Below are 18849 nucleotides of genomic sequence, written 5' to 3' on the forward strand. Positions count from 1 at the left end.
AGGAGGTTTGCAATAGTCCCCAGTGCCCCTAGGGAGTTCCCGATGGGGTGGGGTGGCCCAGGGGAGGTCAGGTCTTGGCTGGGGAAGCTATACTCATTTTACTCTTCAGGCATCGAGTCTGGAGCTGGCAAAACACTTTTAGAGGTTGGTACTCCCGCAAACTAGTATTTGGAGCCAGTGGATGCCCTCCCAGTTATCAGGGCACTTCTTCTAAGCAGGAGAAGACAACATGGGCAATGCTCAGGTCTCCCACCCATTTACACGAGAGCGGTGTTTCTGAAGAATAATGACCAAGGAAAATAAATCAGGATCTGTCCAACTGCCCTTTTTTAGAAGGCATTTGTGTTATTCGCCATTCAAGCGTGAAATTGAATTTATCCTTTCCCCCAAGGGTACATTGCAGCCATCCCACAGAGAGACCCTGGAGCTCTTGGGACACCAGATGTGCTGTGCTCAACCTACTCCGAAGTACCCTCTTCCTACACTCCTCATCCTGACTTTCTGGCTTGGATAGCTGGGGTGATGGGTTTGTGCTTTCACGGGGGTGTGCAGTTTGCTGGCTGGGACTATGACCCCAAAAGGGACCTGTCTTGCTTCTGTGTCCCTGCGGGTGTGCATCCCAGCTCAGTCCTCACAATTCACCCCAGCCCTGGGGTACCTGGGGGTCTGTGCTGCTCAAAGCTCACGTTCCCATCTGTGGGACAGGCACGGCGAACTTCAGAGGCAGTACATGTCACCCAAGTCTGTGCGGAGGGGGTTTTTGTGGTATTCACAGACCGTTTCATGTGTCAATGTGAGAGGAGCGTAATTACCAGCTGAGAAACTGCAGGAAATAAGCCAAGGTTGAGCGAACGAAATGGAAAATAAAGAGAAGTGCAGAGGACACACACATTTTAAAACTATTACGGAGGTATGCATTCACGTGCTCATGGGAGCCTGGGAATATATAAGAGCTCATGACTGCGAAGGAATGAATTCAAGGACCGGTCTATGGGGAGTATTTTTTTTTCCTGTGACTTCAAACTTCTCTCCGAGCTCGCAGAGTTTTAGTCAGCTGGCATGCAACAGAGGTACGACTTCCCCAAGGAAACTCTTCCTCGGCTCGCACTGGAAAGGCTGCTGGGAGAGTCCGGGAGGCAGAAGGCTGCAGGCAGAGGCGAAACCACCTCCTCCTCCTCCTCCTCCTCTTCCTCCTCCTCCTCCAGCCACAGAGCAGGTACGTGGAGCAGCGCGTGAAGCCAGCTGGAAAGTTGAGCCGGGTGCCTTTCGGCTGCGGGAGAGACGCGGGCTTCGGTGGCTTAGGGCAGCAGACTTTAAAAATATCGCAGATGAGGAAGGTACTGTATAAATAAAATGGGCTGTGTTTATGAATAGGCTGAGGAACTGGCTAAGCACACTGTGTAAATGGCTCTATCCACACAGCTGTATATTTAATCCATTGGGGACTTGCGCTGCAGAGAGTTAGACCCTTTAAGTTAAGGAGGCACTGCTTAGTTTATAACAATACAGTTGTCATACTCCTGCTTTGTTTTTATTCTCCGCGTTAGCAGCGACAGAAGATGGGGAGATATTTTTTTTTTTTTCTTTCTTCATAGGACTTTAGTCTATTTATGGTGTTACTGCATTGTAGCGCTCCGAACCAGGAATGCTGCAGAGATCAGCATCGTGTGCTGATTAAATGCCACTCACCCAGCTCTCCGACACTGCGTCCTATAACAGCCTTGGGCAAATCACACCGTCCCGGGGTGACATGAAATGCTGCTTAGCTCGTCTGCTCCTCTTCCTATCGGTGCTGTCATTGGGCTCTCCCTGTTGGAGCACGAGGTGCAGGATGGCAGGGCTGTTTTTCTGCTCTGAAGATCCCGACAGCTTGAATGTCACCTTGGGTGAACGGGGACTTACAGAGAGTAGCTGCTTTGCTGCATCTGGGCTGTTATTACGAGGAATTGATGGTTAGACAATGTTTGGAAATGAAGAAGTTCTAGAAAATCCTGGTTTATATAAAAGTCATAGAAAATATTCTGAAGACAAACTCAGTTGTATTTTTGATTAAAGTACACATATGTTTCCTGTAAATAGAAGCCAAAGTTTTGGCTTTCCACAACAGTGGAAATTTTATTTATTTATTTATTTTTTACTAAGATGTAGTCTTTTCAGATTTAAAATCGTCTTGTTATTCTAAAATGCTGAAATTATTTGGTTTTAATAGCAAAATAAATATCATTCATCTCTCTTTAAAGCAGATAGTTACAGCTCAGTGACTAGATCAGTGCTTGGCCTTTTATTAATACAATGATGAATGAATTCACAGGGGGGTATCAGTACCATGCAAGTCAAATATATCAGAAGTAATTTTCCTCACTTTATTTTATCTCCTGTTGGACCCTATAAATTCAGTATGTCTTTTTCTCGAAGACTGACTCCACTGTCATTAAAAGAAAAATTGCTGAATTAAAAACTGATTTCTCTCTCTCTTTGCTGTGCTTAAATTAAGGCTTGTGAGAAAAAGTTCTGTTTGGGTTCCTGGATTTCAGTTTCTCCAGGAATTTTGTTCCCCAGGGAAAGAATTTCACATTTGAATACTTTCACCTTCAAGTGCCGGTTCGTTTCACTTTTTGTAGATGGAAGTGTTTGCATTTTCCCACCTTCTGCTGTCCCTTTGCCCAACCCCTCTCTTCCAAGAATCTCTGGACTGAAGGGTTTCATGCAATTCTCATTCACTTTCATTTAGTCTCCTGGAGAGAGAAATAAAACTGAAGATGAATGAAGAGGGGGAACTGGTTAAACCCCGTGTGAATTTGCTGTCTGATTGAAGGCTGATGTTCCCCTGAAAATTTTTGGTGGGCAAATGCTGTTGGCTGCCTGACCTGATCAAGGCACACACAGAGAGAGGAAAGTGTGGGAGAGAACAAGGGCAGGCAGCAGCTTCAAAAGCCAGGGGAAAAGACATGATTTAAGTCTTGCAGGTGATGAAGGAGACTTGATTTGTGGACTTGGCTCTGGGGAGACGGGAGGTCGAATGCAGATGGCACCAGCGAGCTGAAGCAGGAGACACTTCTCCTGGAGATGTTGTAGGGTCTCAGGAACTGGAGCTATGCCTTCTTCTCAAAGGCTGTGGCTGAGGTTGGCATGGGCTATTTATTTTTTAATAGGGGTAATATTTATGTTGCCCCCAGCTCCCAAGTGGGATGAATCACCGGGGAGCTATTCCAGCCGAAGGGAGCAAGATTTGTCCGACTCCTGCCCTTGTAGTTCAGACCCACTTTCTAAGGCGGGAGTTTGTTTTGTTTACTTCTCTGGAGAGTTTGATTCATGCGGCTTGACACAGGACTCAACCCAAAAGCAGTGCCTTAGAAAGCAGCAGCGTTCTGGATGGACAGACTCCAAAGGGTCTGGGAGTTCAAGACACATAATCGTCAAGACATATTCTTGTTTATCTGAAACCCTTGGGAACCTGCAACAAATTACGGACGGGCTCATGAGAGCCAAAAGACTGGGATTTGCTTTTCCTTCCCACTCTGGGCCATGCTGGGAAGAGGCTTTGGAGGAGAGGAATGGTCCAAAGAGGCCCCCATCAGATCTCCATGTTGGAGCCCTATTCCCCGAGCCACATAGCCAGCTTTGGCTGATGTTGGGTCAAATCCAGTTGACATCTGGAAGCCGAGCAGGCAGCAATTTGTGAGGAGAACATAAGGAAATCAGGAATGGCCCAGTTTCACAGTCACAGGTGCAAAGCCTTGGGCACCAGTGGGATGGGACAGCGCTTATAATCTTGTGCAGGAGGGCAAAAGAGCTTGATTTTCCAATCTGTTCAATGGAGATGACCCAATCCATCTGATACAGGTGACTATTGTTCTGCAGACATGACTACCAAGCACATATTGAAAATGGGAAGTCAACCAGACTTCAGGCTCTGAAATTATTTGTTTTCGGATCTCCTTTAGGAAAGGGGGCAGAGAGAATAAGGACACAGCAGATAATTTACAGAGTGGTTGGTGTGCCTCTAAGGCTGTGGTTTTAATGAAACAAAGCCCTGGGCAACAGAATCAGTGCATGCCCTTCCCTCCTGCTTTGGCATTTGTTTCTGTCCAGGCTGATCTTCACAGTTCGGATGGCACAGCTGCTTGGCCACTCAGTAAATCAGTCCAAGGAACAGAGCCAGCTTTTTAAAAAAGCATCACAAAACCCAAAAAATCTGCTATTTTCCAAGCTTCGCAAAGTGATCTGAATATCCAGGTGTAGGAGAATGGGATACTGCAGCCATCCAGGACACTCTTTGTTGCTGGCTTATTTGTATTCCATCTCCAAATCCCAATCAAATCGAAATACGCTCTTTCCAAAAGTAAAGAAAGGGATTATTTTTTCTTAAAGATCTCAAATATTTGAGGTTTTTCATTGTAAAAGTGGTTGAATGCTGCTGAGGAGGCAAGGGGTGCCCAGGGGTGCCCAGGGCCAGGCCCAGAGGCCCCGGGCCCAGCCTGGAGCCCAGGAGGTGCCCTCTGCCCCTCAGGAAGCACTGCTGGGCTGGGCGGGTGCCGGAGCCCTGGCACAGGCTGCCCAGAGAGGGGCTGGGGGCTCCTCCTTGGGGATCTCCAGCAGCCGCCTGGACGTGGGGCTGGGCCCCCTGCTCGGGGTGGCCCTGCTGGAGCAGGGCTGGCACCACAGGGACCCGCAGCTGCCCCACACCACCAGCCATTCCAGGATCCTGTGACAACGGAATGTGATCAAAAGTGGTCCATGGAGAGCCCAGCCAAGAGGAACCTGCCCAGGATGGTGACAACCTCACTGGCAAAAAGTTCTGCTCAGAGCTAAACCTGAATTTTTCTATCCATCGCACCCAATCATGCCCTTTCCCACCCACACGCTCACCACCACCTCTTCATAGCCTTTACACCTCCCCATGCAAAGCAAAGAAGATGATAAGAACCCAGCTCTGTTGTATTATTTCAGCCACAGGAAAAGTGCATTGCAACAGTCCAGGCTCCGGCACTTGGGAGGCAGGAATGGGGAAATCTCTGTTAAAGCAGGTTTTCTAGAAGCAGGTCTTAATTAGGCAAAGGAATTGTGGAAACCAGCAATTAGACAGCTGCTCCAGCCCTAGAGGGCAGCACAAAATAATAAATAAAAAAGCAGAGCTCACAGGCAATCTGAAATCATCTTCTGCACGACAAAAGCGTCCCTTTTGCAATGGGAATTTTTACAAGCACGACTGAGCACAGTGTACTTACTGCCAGAAATTTGGAGATGTCCAGATGCTTGGACCTGTCTGCCTTTACCAAACTCCCTAATTCCTGCCTTGTGCCAGGGAAACCCCTGAAAAGCCTTTAAGTCAGGTGTGTTGTAGCTGGCTCTGAACCCTGCCCTGCCATCAGAGCATAGCACACCGAGCAGTGGGGCTGCCACTAAGAGAAGGAGATACGTCTTCCAGGACAGGTTTCAAGATGACAGGCTTCACGTTTAACAGCCGTGATTTTTAAACCTTTAACCCACAAGCTCTTGTTTCCCTAAAGATGCAGAACACAGTTTAGGTGCAGGGGTAGGAGGCTGCAACCCCTCAGGAATGCAACTCGCAGACACAAAACCCTAAAGTAAACATGCCGCCCGCACCGCGCACGCAGCTAAGCAATGGCATCGGCAATGATAAGTCACTTATTCCCCGGGGCCTGATCCCGACAGCTTCTCTGGCAAAAATCCCCCCGTTTCTCAACGCCTGCGAGGACCTCAGGATGCCGCACAGTAGCTGACTCCGCTCCGAGTGCACAGCGGTGGCTAGGACCCAGCAAGAGCCCGGAGAGGAGTCCGGAGGAAGACGAGCAACTTAATTTAAAGCAGACACTGTCCCAAACAAGGTTGTTTCCCTGAAAATGCCTTCGGTCTGAAGTTACGAGTAAACCTCTTGGTGTCCTGAATGGGTGAACATGAAGCTGAAGAATAATTACCTTGGTACCAGGACTGAATTGCTGTTGGAGGGCTGGCTATGGTTTTTAAAGACATGACAAGCAGCATATGGGGATACGAGAAAACCTTTAAACAAGGTAAATGTGGGATATTCACTTTTTTTTAACCCTGAGGGCTCTAACATGGCAGCAAAGTGTCTTGTGTAAAAAAGCATCGGACGGCAGGGAGTTCGGTTTGTGCTTTGTGTCTTCTCTCATATTTTTCTCGTATTTCTCCTCTTTGGCACAGGAGAACATCGCTGTTAATTGCCTAAGCAGTAACAAAAAATATATTTCGGGGAGATTTAGAAGGTGCTGCTGTTTTTAGCTATTAACAGGCTTAGTGTTGTAAAAGAGATGGAGGCATATGTTGCTCTGCAGTGGGAAATGGACAAACTGTGATTAAATCCTAGCTCTTCCCTGCTTTTCAAATGTGTTTTGGGGGCAAATCACTGCCTTTGCCCTCCCATCTGTTAAATGGGTGTGCTGAACCTTTAACTCTGCACCGGGTGAGGGTGGTGAACAGCTGAGACCTGCAAAGAGAGCAGAGCCAAGGGGTACACAGCTCTGTGTCATGCTCTGTGGGCTGAGGAGGGTCTAAAGGAGAAAACCTGGGTAAGAAAAGGGCTCCTCAGCTGGACAGACAAACAATGAAAACCACGTTGGGAAGGGAATCTCCATGAGCATGGCTGTGGTGCTGTACCACGAGGAGCGGCTTAACCTCCTCTGGACTCGGTCCATGTGGTTTCATATTTGGAGGGAGACAGCACCAAGTCCTGGAGCTTGGGGGCTCCAGGGTGACAGCCACCTTAGGAACACCTTGAAGGACACCATCCTCACTTGCTACAGCTCTGTCTCCCATAGCAAGACTTTAAATCATGTTCTTGTGCTCAAATGCATCCATTTCCCATTTGCTTTTTAAATTTATAGCTTAGGAAGTTTCAAAACATGTTAAGACCCTGGGTTGCGTCGGGATCATCATTTAGGATGAAAAGGGATGACTTTTAGCAGTATGACAAGAAGAGTGCAGACTGCATGGGACACACGCTGTCCAGCAGGGTGGTGCCCTGTTGTGGGTAATATCCATGGAGATTTCATCGCTTAATTCATCAGACCTAAACAGAAATAATTTCCATTTGAAGGCTCTGAGTAAAGTCCGGTAATACGCACATCATCGGTATGAATGTCTTTTCTCAGTTTCAGCAAACCAGTACCCAAACAACAAACATAATTTTCTCCCCTAACCCCCCAGGCTACTCCCCTTGCACAGAGTCCCCAAGCAACCAACCTCAGAAACCTGGGCAATGAGAAAGAGAGGGGGAATGTCAGAGAAATTATAGATGTTGGTATCATCAATTCCTTATTCCATTGGGTGATTTTGGAGTATTTTGCAAACAGTAATTTAAAAGGTTGAGAATGAGCATCTTTGGTCTTGTTTTAGAGGTGAAGAACAGGGTTCTGATCCTGCTGCAGAACCCCAAAGACAAACTCCAAGCTCTTTCACCTTGGGCTCCCGGGTCATTATCTGTCACTGGTCATCTCTCTAAACTGGAAGGAATATGCAATCTGAAAATAAAGCATAAATTAAAGGTCTAGACTTCTCCAGTTTCTCCCTTCCTAGTACACACCTCTTTTCTCTGGCGGGGAGGAGGAGGGATGTGCATTGCTTCACTCAGAAGTTTATAGAAACATGCCCAACTATGACACGGTGCTGTAACCTCAGGGGAAATCAGCAGAGGGTGTGAGCATCCTGCTCATCAGGTCTTGGTGAGCATCTCCTGGGCTGAACTGGATGTCCTGGGGTGGCAGAGGCTGACCTGGTGGAACCCCCAGGAGACTTTATCTCATAGAGAACCCGTTGGCGTTCCTGTTCGGCAGCTGCCAGTGCCGGCGATCAGCTGCATCCCTCAAACAGTGACTAAGCGGAGGGATCTCCACCAGCTGGGAGTGATCCCATCTCCTTCCAGCCTCATGATGCTCTGTGGGTGGAAGCCGCTGAGTAACGGTACGTGGACGCCGTCTTTCGGCGCATGGGAGAATGAAATTGGGAAAACACTTTGGCCTTGCTGGATGCAGGTTTGCTCCTAGAAAGGTTTAGGAGCAGGGCTAGAGAAGCACTGCTGCATGGCTTCCAGCTGGGAGCTGGTGAGTGTCTCACTGGCTCAGGACATGGGCAGGACCAGCTTCGATCTGCCTGCAAGAGGTTGTACAAATACAGAAAAATTTGGCATTTTTGCAACAAATGGTGAGAGAAAGAGGTGATATCTGGAGCTCACATCAGTGGTGAATACAGCGTTGATAAAATCTATTCATTTTAAATGAAATACAGCCTATAATTTCTCAATTTGCAAAGCAGAACTGCAACCACTTTGCCAGGGTCTGGGAGTCTGAGTCCCTGCCAGATTTCTTTGGTTTGTCTTTGCCAGCTCCAGCTGCACAGAGCTGTGCTTTGCATAACCTAAGCATTATGTTGCTAATTCTTTTCTCTCTGGAAGCATCGTATATTAAAAAGTAAATGACTCTTCAAGATTCTTGGGGCTGAACCTTAGTGGCTCATACTACTTGTTTGTAGCCTGAGACATACAGGTCTCCATCTCTTCCTGAAAAACTCTTTAATTTCTGAATTAGCTGGTGTGATGCTGAAGTCTCATGTTTGAACTCAGAGATTTCATTAGGGACCATTGACATCTCAGGCCAGACCTCTCAGAACTCATTAGTGTCCTTCTAGAAACGTGCTGTCAGGAACGCTTTCCCTTGGCCCTGTTTCCATTTTTCTCCCATTGCCCACTTAATTCCTTTTACTGTTATTTCTATGCTCTTTTCTGGAGTGCGTTCAAAGCAGTTAAACTCTGATGAATCCTTTGTTTCATGCAAATTTTGTGTCTGTCTCTCTTTAAGGCATCGGCTTTCAAATGTATTTAAAAGCCTGCCCATACCTGGGACGTGTAAAATGGAAGACTAACATTTGGACAAAAAGGTCTCACTCCATTATTTATTTAAACTGTTTATATTAACACAACAAATCTGGATGCACGGTGACTAATGAGTGTGTAAAAGCTCTCTGACAGTGCTGGGATAAGAGGAGTGGAAACTGTTGTGGATGGAAATGGAAACTGTTCCCAAATCTTGTTTCTGATTGGCACCCCTTCACTTCCATCACGCCTTGGCACCCAAAACTCCAGCCCAATTAAAAGCACCTGAGCTGCCTCTCTGGGGAGAGACAGGTGTCTCTAGGAGGTCACTTGGTCTTTCTCCATGTAATCAGTCACTCTGCCCAGCTTGGGCATCTGTATTTCTGTGGGTGACCTGGGTATCATCAAGCTGAAATCACATCAGGGCAATCCTATGAGATTCCGTGGATCTTCCTTTCATGTCCTTGTGTAGATCTCTCTTTTTCCCACTTGGCTCAAAGAGACGCAAATGTACATTTGTGGAATGTGCAAAATGTAGGCTCAAAGATGGGTTATTTTATTGTGATGCATGAGTGCCTTCCCGTGTTGGGTGACGTTCTGGTGCCAGCTGTCACATGCATGCACGAGATGACTGTGGGGTCGTGTCTGACACCTAACAGAGTTACTTTTCCCTGCAGAACCATGAAACTGTACATCGTCTTCCTCCTGGCAGTGGTGAACAGAGGGATCTCTAACTATCGGCCTGCAGAGGGGATGCCCTGTGAAACGGTAAGGATGCCTCCCTGCCCGGCACCATGAGGTCCTGGTGAGGTTGGGACCCCGTAGTCAGAGGCACTGAACAAATAATGATGCTTTCTGTGAAGGGTCCTCCCCCAAAGACCAGTTGGCAGAGGTGGGCTTTGCTGGGTTAATGAATGCTCTGCAGGCTGTTCTTGTTCTTGTTCCCTTCCTCACTGTGGCGACAGCACATAAAGAGAAAAAAGGGAAGGGTCATTGTCTCTATTTTGTTCTATGGAGGAGCTGGTTGAAAGAAATGTGATCTGATTTCCCCAAGGCTGAACAGGGATCCTATGACTGAGACAGAGAGGAACTTAGACCTCAGATCTACTCCTTTATACCAGGCCTGAGTTCTTTGTACTTTAAATAAAGCTTCTTCTGAGAAACACATCTATAGCAGCTTTTGTAATAATGGTGAGTCTGACCTCTGCCCTGACACAGCATTGCTGCCAGGGGTGTTGCACCTGACTTCTGCTGGAGCTAAAAAAAGGTGACAAAGCCTCTGGCTCTTGTACAAAATTTGCTCCTTGGATTTTTGCAAGCACCTGGTGCAATATTATAAATGTTATTCATAGCTGAACTTGCTCCTTTCCCTATTCAAGTGCTGCTGACAGTAACAGGCCATTTAAAAATACTTATCTTCCTTCTCTTTTTTTTTTTCTTTTTTTTTTTTTTTTTTTAATGTTGACGCTGTTTAGTACAAATCCTTGAGAATTTCCAAAATAGGGAAAAAAAAATAATTTGCGAGCTGTACACATCTCCCTTATGGGACTCATTCCATTCCTGCCCACCCTGCTGTATTGCTGCACTTCCTGAATTCCAGAGAAATTAAGACCTAGTATATATAAAAAGATCTTGGGAAGGTGACTGGATAGCTCAATTCATTGGCTGTCAAGGGGAGACTGATGAAACCACTGTAAACATGACGACTTGGGTCCCATGTATCATAGTCACATGAATGCCGGGCGAGACATGCAATAATCCGAGCAGATTTCGCCCCATCCCATTTCTTGATGGGTCACAGATCAGGCTGATTGCTGAGAAGTAAACACATGCTTGTTTCCACCACTCCACTGTAAACTGCTTCCAGCAGGCCCATTGCGCAGGCCAAAAACCCCAGGCTGTACGCAACGAGGCTGGGATAAATTCGGCCCCAACTGAAAACACGCTGCAGCTGGGGGCTGGGATGCTCATCTGGTATAAATTAACAGCTCAGCATCGCTAAAGTCAGTAGGGTTTTGCTAGTCCTCATTTGCTGAGCGTTTGGTCCAATGGAAGGAGGAGGGTGTAAATCCAAACACATTTCCACGCAGCTTAAAGAAGCTGCTGGGTTAGTTGATGGGTCCACTGGGACTCCTACTTAGTTCACAGGATGATTTTTCATCACAGCCTCGCTGTTTTACACGTTACTTTCCCTCTGGTGTCACCTTTAAATTAACAAAGGCTCAGAAATGGAAACTTTCATCCCAGGTCTGCTGGAAGTGGCACGGGTGAGAAACCTGTACCCTTTGTTGCTGGTGTCCTTGTTGGTGAACTAGTCTTGTAGAAGAGGTTTTAGGGGGTAAAATGTCCCTACTGGGCTCTGACACCAAAGTGAGCTGCACCAACTAAACAAGTCATTACCTATTTACTGAGCCAGGGCAACTGCTGGCCAACTGTTTGCAAGACAAGAAGGCACATGCAAGGGAAAGGTTTTCAGAAAATTGTACAATACCTTGTGTCAAGGTCATTCAAGAATATATGCATAATGCTTATCCTGGGTCAGTCCATATGAGATACCTGGGGAAATTACTCAGACTTTATTGCACAGCCAAGCCTCCACCTGGGCAGCTCTTCTAGTGAACGGACACGGAAACCTTGCAAGTGCAAGCTCTCCCCAGGTATCTCCAGCCCAAATTCTTTGGTTCATAAAACTGCTGATATGGGAGAAGAAGGGCTTGGATCCAGCTGCTTTGTTTGCAGAGCTGTTAGTAAGGTGGGTGACAACTTCCACCCAGTGCTGAGCTGGGAAGAACTGGAGGCAGAATTCAGACGATGCTCGGCTTTTGAGTTGTTGGGTCGTATTTCCACCAGCACCTGAATGGAGCCAGACACATTATGAACCAAATGCTCCTGCCAACGGTCTTTAATCAAACCGGTGACAGCACTGATCGAGCTGATGAGGTGGGAACATGAGACCAGCAAAAACTTCGTTTCCAGCCTCAGGCTGCCAGCCCATTGAGCTGTGGGGGGAGAAGCAGAGATGCATACACAAACAAATGCTGTTTGCTCAGTCCCACTGAGAAGTGCTTCATCTTCCCTTCCTGGTGCTGATGAGAACGAAATTCATGCAGTTTGAGCCTGGAGGGAGAAAAGATGGTGCAGAACAGACTCGATAAGAAATTCAGCGATTATCAAAACAGTCAGTGAAAAGGAATGAAAGTTATAAAAAAAATGGGAAGGGAAATGTTGTGGGAACAAATGACAGACAGTGGGAGGTATGGATTTTATCAGACTCTTTTATCGCTGGGAGGGTTTGGTGCACGCAGGCTGAAGGCCCAATCCTGCAAGATACGTGGTGGATTGGGACTGACCTCTCTTTCATGAACTTCAATAGAAATGGGCCAACTGGTGCTGATGGGTGTTGGACCAGGCTTCTGCTATGGTGCAGGGTGCTCAGAGGTAGCAGAGGGAGCTCAGTGCTTCTTGAGATCTGGCTCGAGGTGTGGGAAGAGACCTGGCATCTGCCTTGGGATGCAGAGGCTGCTTCTTTTTCACTCTGGATGTGTGCATCTTTTTGGCTTCTCCCTCTTCCACAAACGGAACAAGAAGACAAGTCCTTATCCATTCTATGGGGCTCTGGGCTTAGCCCAGCTCTGTATGTGTTTTAGCTCAAAATGAGCAGTTTGACACTGGTTTTGCAGGCAAGAAATAATGGCTGGAAGAAGTCAGAATATTCCCTTCTCTCTTTTTCTAATTTGTTTATTTTTGGGAGATCTGAAAGAGATGGTTAGAAAAAAAAAAAAGAAAGAAAAAAAAAAAGCGTGGGTTCAACTTTTAATAAGCCATTTATTTCAGCTCTTTGGGAAACTGTGGAGCTGCCTGGGTATATCTAGAGTTTAGATGAGCGCTAATATTTTTCTGTCACATTTTTATGTGCTTTCAAAAACTCACATGATGCAAACGAGAGTTACAAAATGCTATCACCCCACTTCTCACAAACAGACCTGCCACTTCATTCACCTAGAAGTTCATATGAAGCAGATGGTTTATAATATATATATTTTATTTTAATGTTTCTGCAATGTCTGAAAAGCTAATACAAAGCTTTGCGTCATGGAATCCGGATTCTGCTTCTTTGCAAAAGTTAAGATTCAGCCAATTTTTTTCTCCCTTTTCTTTCTGATCTTTCTGCAAACAGTACATGACCCGGTCACCCATATACATTCATAACAAGAGTTTCCCTTCAGTAAATTAAGTGCTGCCTAAGCCTTTCACATTCCACGTCTTCCTGCTGCTGTAAGTTCTTCCTAACAACAAAATACAGCTTGACATTTATGCAAGGATGATTATCTTGATGTTTCCAGTGTTTCTTATGAACACACACTCCAAATTTTGCTTTGGACACAGACTCAGTCCAAGCTGCAATTAAACAGACATGCATCGAGGAGACAAATTTGATAAATAGATGAGTTTTTCTTCATCCTAGTGCTTAGAAGTGGACAGAAAAAGTGTGACCCTCATTTTACATCACAGCCTTTTCCCCCTCAAAAGCTGGCTTTATATGATATGTCTTCTCTGTTGCACTGGGAATGTCTTGTATGGATGGCATAGGGGGATGGATCATATGGATGGAGCACAAATCATGTGAGAAGATGGGAAATGCTGCCTTGGGAAAAGGATAAATATAGATGGTAAAAGCAGGAAGAGTTTAGAGGTTTGCATCAGAAGTGTTTGAGTAGTTGAATGACACATTTGGTTGAGGATGCATTGCTTACCTCTGCCATGGCTAAAGGAAGGCACAATCAAATACCTGAGAGGTGTGACTAATGAGGAGAGATCCCATGGTTTGTAGTATAGGATCCTTATCTTTCCAGGTCCCTGCTTTGGGAACTACACTGCCGACAGAGAGGAGCCCTTCAAAGCACTTGTTACTATTGCAAGTAGAGTTTGCAGAATCTAATTGAGTGATTTAGGAGGAAGCTGAGAAAAGCAAATATCAGGAAAAAAGAGTGTTTGATTGCAATGGAAAGAGGGGAAACACCTTCACCTGGGACTATTAAAATAAGCTTGGGAGAAAGGTATAAAAAGGAGAATGTATAGTAGGTGTCACATGCAGTTAGCAGATACAACTCTACTGGTCTTTAAAAAGAAATGAGTGCTAGCTGTTTTAGCTGTAAAGAAGCATTAGGAGGGCTGTGCTTGCTGTCTGAATGCTCAAAAAAAATAATAATATGATCAGTGTTTCAGGAGAAGGATCTGATTGACTGCTGAATGTTATTTTCTTTACATTTAATGCAAATATATTTTTCCTTTGTCAGGTGACAACCTCTTTTCTCTCTTCCTTTTTCTGGCAGACAAACTTGCAGGCATTTTGCCACAACAAAGACCTTCGCCAAATCCCTCATGAGTTCCACCCGAACGTAAACAAAATAGATCTGTCTGGAAATCTGATACAAAGGATCCCTGAAATGCCATTACCCTTCTATACTTCTCTCCAGTGCCTGGATTTAAGCTCTAACCAGATAAGCTTCATCGTGCCTGGAGTCTTTGCACACATGACAAGTTTGCTGGAAATAAATTTAGCTAACAACCACTTATACGAGCTCGCTCAGAATGGGACAGAAGGGATCGGACTTTTACCAAAGGTGGAAATACTGGACTTGTCTCACAACAGCCTCTACAACGGGATGGCCGAGTATTTCATAAAGCAGGCTCCAGCACTGCGGTATCTTTCCCTGGCAGACAACAGTATTATAATGATATCACACAAGATGTTTCAGGGTTCTCCTGGTCTTGTGGAGATAGACCTTCAGAGCAATATCATCATGGAAATAGAGGAAGGTGCTTTTGAGACTCTAGTGAATCTTTCCAAACTCAATCTCTCCATGAATTCAATTACTTGCATCTCTGATTTCAACCTCAGGCAGTTGGAGATACTCGACCTTAGCAGAAATAGCATCGAGTCCTTCCACACCACAGAGTCAGATGATGAGTATAGCTTAAGAATTTTGGATCTGAGTGAAAACAAACTGCTTCGCTTCCCTGTCTTCCCCCTGGTGAACAAGCTGGTAACTCTGAATTTATCAAAGAATTTAATTCAGCTCAGTGCTGAATCCTCTCATAATAAAATGGACTATATGGAGAATGACTGGCTAGATGCCTCTTTTCTTCTTCTTGATCAGAAGCAAAGTAGAAACAAAAGTTCTCTTAATTTATCCCAACTTGTGTATTTAGACTTAAGCTATAATGAAATCAAATCAATTCCAAATGAATTCTTTGAATCAATGTTGTCCCTTCACACCCTTAATCTCAGTAAAAACTGTCTTCAGGCTTTTGCAGTAACTTATGACAGTACGTTGAGCTCCCTAACCGTCCTTGACTTGAGCTACAACTCTTTGCAGAACCTTCTCCTGGACGCTGGCACGCTGTCGAATTTGAGGGAGCTTTACATTCAAAACAACCATCTTCAGACCCTGCAATTTGATATCTTCTCAAGCCTTCCTAGCCTCAAACTGCTTAATCTACAGAGCAACAATATCAGTCTTTGCAGCATGTACTCAGGATTAGCTAAGCAAAGACTTGCCGGGGAGGAAAGTGGTTGTGTGTCATTTGTTGATTCTCCTGCTCTTCAGTACTTGTACCTCGCTGATAACATGCTGAGCATCCTGCCAGCGTACACTTTCTACAAGACTTCTCTGATTGCTTTGGATATCTCCATGAACCCGGGCCTGAAAATTGAAGTTAAAGCACTATCAGGACTGGAACGGTCTCTTGAATACTTGCATTTACATGGCAATAGCCTGATAGAATTAAATATTGACTTGCCTTGTTTCAGTCACCTGAAACATTTAAACCTCTCTGAAAATCAGCTGAATTGGCTGCCTAGGTGGGGTAGCGACTCTCCACTGGAAGTTCTGGACCTACGGAACAATAGGTTTAGTTCATTACAGAACAGCAATATTTTAGCATTAGAGAATTCTCTTAAAAACTTGTATCTCACTGGTAACCCACTCAACTGCTGTGGAAATATCTGGCTTTCATCGATGATCCAGAACAAAAACGTCCACATCCCCAACGTAGAGCACTTAACGTGCCAGCACACTCAGAACTTCGGGTACCAGGAAGAAATGCACATTGGGAACATTAGACCAGAAGACTGTGAAAAAGAGGATCTAAAGAAGATCAACTTCCTTATTATATTAACATTTGTACTGGTTTTATCCGTGATCATCATTGGAGTGGGTTCATTTTTTTGCTTCCGCAGGCAGAACTTCAGCCATCAGTTTAAAGCATAGCACGCAGATTGCCTTGAAAACCGAAGAAATCAGGTGCTACACTGTCGGTGTGTAGAAATGAAGGGTAAAATTCTCGTCTTTGATTTTTAACTGTGGATTTTAAGACAGTTTCAAAGCGCCCCTGAACTATACCACTATAACGTTCTGGGTTGCAGGGACTAAAAGGAGAATTTGCCATGTTTTGTTCTTGCTTTATTCACAAGCTGATCTGCCTAAAATGTTTATAGAGTGGTAGAAGAGACCCCCTGTAAAGCCCTGTTTTTGTGAGGGAGGTGAAATTTAAGATACTTTGCTGATGTCATCTTCATAAAAAGGCTTCATGTAAATTGAGTGATGTAACTGAATCACTTTTTTATGACAGTCGTTGACGACATCAGCTGAGTAGAAAAGTGCTGCACCTCCATGAGATATTTATCCTTGCACTGAGATTTATTTCTTTCCTATCAGGTTAGAAATGACAGCTCCCAAACATTGAACTGAAATCATAAAAACTGGCACCAGGGCAGGCTAAAACATGATCTTGCACTGTTTGAAACTGATTGAAAATCACCCTGGAGTTCCAAAGCAACGAGAATTCAGCTAAGTGAGCAAAACACATTTCGTGTCTGTTGTGCTCATGGCAATAATTCTGAAAAATCATGGTTGACCATAGGAACCACAGACCCACAGACCTTAGTGGTAGCAAACTCTGTGGACATCTCCCTTTGCTTGTAGTATGTTGCTGCAGCCACTGGGGCAAGACACGAGGGGGAAGATGAGATTAATTATACTAGTCTTGGCACTTAACACCCACCAGGGGTGTAACAGAAATCTCAGGTGTGAAGCAGCTGCACTATACGTTACCCAGACCTGCTCACAAGGTCACAGGTCCACAGTTCAACTCAAAGAGGAGAAATTTGCCCCTCACGTGCAATACATATTTAACTGGGTTTAATGTGAAGAAATTCATCTCTGGGGTGAACGCTTTCTAAAAGAAGTCTTAGAGAATGAATTTCAACCAGCTAACATTGGACTGAAATGTTTATATTTCTAAGGAAAACTGTTGGGAATTCACTGCATACAGATGCATTTCAATGCAAAAAGATAACATATCTATTTCTAAAGTTCACAGAAGGTTAGACAGGCAAAACATGTTTTAAAGATACAAGCATGAAGCGATAAAGGGAACCGAGTCCTGGGCCATTATTCAGATCAGAGGTCCACTATCTCTCCCTAAAAAAGAGATTATGGTGTAGACGACTGGTTGCAAGAAAAAGTCTGTAAATCCTCTTTCTGTGATGGGTTTAACACGGATGGCCCATTGAGTTGCTAAAAGCAGGCACTGACATATGTTATGTCCCGTATCTGATAGCAGTTTCACCCTTTTGAAGTGAAGAGACGCTCACCAACAGTGGGAACCTGACCTACTGACAGCATCCAGTGGCTTTGAAAGGAGCTGTGTCAGGTTTTCCAATAATGCCAGGAACTGTACATTTAGGCACATAAGAGAAATAGAAGTCAAACCCAAACCTGTCCAGGTAAATAACTCAGAGTCAAATTGCTGCTCCACTTCTGTTTCTTCCAGCTAGTGAATGTCAAAATTAACACACTACAAAAAGATGTATAATTCTATTTTTCAAGCAGATATGTAAGAAACTGGCTGGTAGATTTTGTTGTGGGATTTTGTACAATAAAAACACCTTCAGATTTTGTAAAATACACAGGGGTGTGAATATATTAAAGCACCAGCTTGGAATACTCCACAGATGAAAGCGATGTCTTCCAATTTTTTCTATGGTGTTCAGACTCCACCTTAGGTCTATAATGTCTTGTCCCAAAGCAGGGACAGCTGGCATATACTTCGGAGGGCAACCAGTGAACTTCAAGGAGATCTACTGAAGAGGCAGGCAAGTGGTGTTGAAATAATTCATTTGCACGACCAGTCAGCAGCACCAGGACCTGGTATAACATTTGAATATGAATCAGAGAATAAAAAACATATGAATCAGAGAATCACAGGCTGGTTGAGGTTGGAAGGGGCTTGTAGAGCTCATCTGGTCCAACCCCCTTGCTCAAGCAGGGCCACTTAGAGTGGGCTGCCCAGGACAATGTTCAGACGATGAAAAGCCAATGGAAGCACCCACTGCATTGGATCAAGCTCTGTCTCTTCTAGGAGAAAGTTTGCACAAGCAGCTATCTTGAGGCTTATTTGGAAGCCAGATGCTGAAGTCTGTGAGCTTTTCCTTTGGTATGAAAGCAAGCTTTGCTGTGTGCCCAGATGTGGGCTAATTGAGCCATACACTGAATTCATGCCTTTTGTGTCAAGCACAGAAAGATTATATCTCCTTCTGAGAGCCAGCATTAGCTTGGCTGCCATGACTAGAATTAGTTAATAATCTGACGACAGAGCCAAACCTATTTAATTAACAGTTTTAACACTGCTTTTGTTTGGCTCTACCAAAAGGAAGTGCTTGTTATTACTAAACATCTGGGACTAATTAGACTTCTATTGACTTCCATGGGAGCAGAAACAGCTTTCTCGAGGAATAGGTCCCAGGAGTAACATGCAGCATGGCTCATTTGGATTTCTCTGTTAGCAGCATAAGCAGCCGAGAAGTGACATGAGCCTGCTCTGGCCAGCTTGGTTATTTTAAACAGGATGAGGAGCATGAGGGAAAGGAAATATGAATAAAGGAATGAGGAGAGGGAAAACAATGAGAAATGAAAAACTTCCATGCTCTTATTCCT

The 18849-nt window shown here is 45.0% G+C and overlaps 1 protein-coding gene across 6 annotated transcripts; it reads left to right on the top strand.

Annotated features, from left to right (window-relative positions):
- The first annotated feature begins 618 nt into the window (after positions 1–618).
- LRRC32 (leucine rich repeat containing 32) lies at positions 619–17873 on the top strand. 6 transcript variants are annotated; one of them, XM_083816584.1, is made up of 3 exons: positions 619–1216; positions 9526–9616; positions 14146–17873. In XM_083816584.1, the coding sequence occupies exons 2-3, from the start codon at positions 9530–9532 to the stop codon at positions 16120–16122; spliced, it is 2064 nt and encodes a 687-aa protein (XP_083672710.1). In that variant the 5' UTR covers positions 619–1216; positions 9526–9529; the 3' UTR covers positions 16123–17873. The 6 variants fall into 6 exon arrangements, with proteins under 6 accessions (XP_083672710.1, XP_083672713.1, XP_083672712.1 ...); XM_083816587.1 differs by having other exon boundaries at positions 714–1216; positions 14182–17873; XM_083816586.1 differs by having other exon boundaries at positions 1207–1337.
- Positions 17874–18849: the final 976 nt, after the last annotated feature.

This window comes from Anser anser, assembly GCF_964211835.1.
Source record: "Anser anser genome assembly, chromosome: 1".
Lineage (NCBI taxonomy): Eukaryota > Metazoa > Chordata > Aves > Anseriformes > Anatidae > Anser > Anser anser.